Here is a 2,152-nt window from a genome sequence, read left to right on the forward strand (position 1 = left end):
ATCGTGGCAGATTTTGAACTATATTTAGCAGTACCACAAGTTAAGGAACACTGTCCTTATTAGGCATTTTACGCAACCTAAAACCATAACATTTTATTGACAATTCACTGGACTAGTGATGTCATCTTTTATTGTCAAATTATGGGTATTTTATACACTAGCTACTATATAGCTTCCATAAAGTATATGACAACCATACCACTCCTAGTTTCTTATCTACCTTCAACAACCCGCTTGCAATTTCATTCTTCTTTGACCATCTTAGACATGGCATCAGCAAAAGTGAGAGAAGAACTGTGCTGTTCTCTGTGCCTCGACATTTACTCAGATCCAGTATGCCTCAGCTGTGGACATCACTTTTGCATGAACTGTATTGAGAATCTGTTTCAGAGACAGAAGGAAGCAGGAGTTTACACCTGTCCTGAATGCAGAACCATCTTCAAGAAGAAACCAGAGGTGACTAGGAGTCGGAAGCTTTGTAACATTGTTGAGCACTTGTTCTCTGACAAGACAAAGCAGGATGGGGTTATTTTGTGCACTTATTGTATTGGCTTTAACACACCTGCCATTAAGAGATGCCTTCTGTGTGAAGCCTTTTTGTGTGAGGAGCATCTCAAGGTACACAGCAAGTCACAGGAACATGTCCTAACTGAGACAAATTCCAGTGTACACATGGTGTCTGAGAGAAAATGTCTCGCTCACAAGGAAGTGTTGAAATACTACTGCTTTCAGGATAATGTCTTTTTGTGTGGATCATGCTTAAATAATGGAAAGCATAGTACACATCAGGTTGACATGCTTAGTAATTTATGCCAGCAGAAGATGGATGAACTTAAATATATTCTGGAGAAAATATTATTGACAAGGAGGAATGTAGCCAAACAAGTGCAAGATCTCAAAGACCAAGCCAAACAAGTGCAAGAAAAGGCAAATGAACTGAAAGTAAGAACCATCAATTTATTTCTGGATATTCGAAAGCAGGTTGATGAACTTGAGAATGAAGTCTTAGATGAGATCAGCAGGCAAAAAGATGACATTGAAGATCAAGTATCAGAAAAGATCCAAGAGTTGGAGATATGGAAGGACGACCTTTGTCCAAAAATCCTCCACATTGAAGAGCTTTTTGGAGTTAATGATGCAGTAAGCTTTCTAAAAGAGTGCAAACTGATCCTTGGCAATGCTGCTGATTTCAGGAACACTATGAAGTTGGAACACATGAGCACTGGGACTTTTAACCACAAATTAGATGATGTACTTATATTGGTTACGCTGCAGAGCAGTCTGAACAGTTTTGTTCGGTCCCTAGCTCAACTGAAGGCAAAGAGAGGTTTTCAACTTGAAGCAGATTTGAATATAGTGATGGACTGTAACACTGCTAATAGTAAGGTGGCTCTTACTAAGGACCTTAAAGCAGCCTCTTACCTAAAAACAGATGCCAAACAGCCTACCGTTCTTGAGAGATTTGCATCATCCCAAGTTCTGAGCACAACTGGTTTCACATCAGGAGAACATTACTTGGAAGTACAAGTTAGTACAAAGGGCTACTGGGTTGTTGGTATGGCCTATCCCACTATAGAGAAAACGGGAAATGAATCTCTTATTGGATGCAATGAAAAATCATGGGGATTGGTAATGCTCAATAATAATCTGTCAGCTCTTCATAACTCTAAAAGCAAATCAATACGTATTGTAAGTCCTCTGCGAGCGCTTGGCATATACCTGAACTATGAGGCTGGTCAGCTGTCCTTCTATATGCTTTCCAACCGTATAAAACACTTGTACACCTTTCAAGCTATCTTTACAGAGACTCTTTTCCCTGCCTTTTATGTATGTGGAAGCAGCTGGGTCAGAATACACAGCTGACAAAGGCAACATCAATGGCTAAAGAGGACCTGTCACCTCTCCCGACATGTCTGTTTTAGTAGCTATTTGAATTCCCCATGTAATAATTCTGGACTATCTATTCTTATGTTGTGCCATTCTGGGTGTTAACGACAGGGGGGGTGTTCCTGCACAGTGTGACACTGGCAGCACTGATTGGATAGTGTCAAACTGCCTCGGGACCCCCCCCCCCCCCAACTGGTAACACCCATCTGTACCTTTATCCATAGGTTTCTAGCAAGAATAGTAGAAGAACAGCACAACATAGAGT

General features: G+C 40.8%; 1 protein-coding gene across 1 annotated transcript; it reads left to right on the forward strand.

Annotated features, from left to right (window-relative positions):
* The first annotated feature begins 267 nt into the window (after positions 1 to 267).
* On the forward strand, positions 268 to 1,863 carry LOC121008760 (E3 ubiquitin/ISG15 ligase TRIM25-like). The gene has a single exon (XM_040441455.1). It carries the CDS (start codon positions 268 to 270, stop codon positions 1,861 to 1,863), a length of 1,596 nt encoding a protein of 531 aa, XP_040297389.1.
* Positions 1,864 to 2,152: the final 289 nt, after the last annotated feature.

The sequence above is a fragment of the Bufo bufo genome, chromosome 7, assembly GCF_905171765.1.
Source record: "Bufo bufo chromosome 7, aBufBuf1.1, whole genome shotgun sequence".
NCBI classification, from domain to species: Eukaryota; Metazoa; Chordata; class Amphibia; order Anura; family Bufonidae; genus Bufo; species Bufo bufo.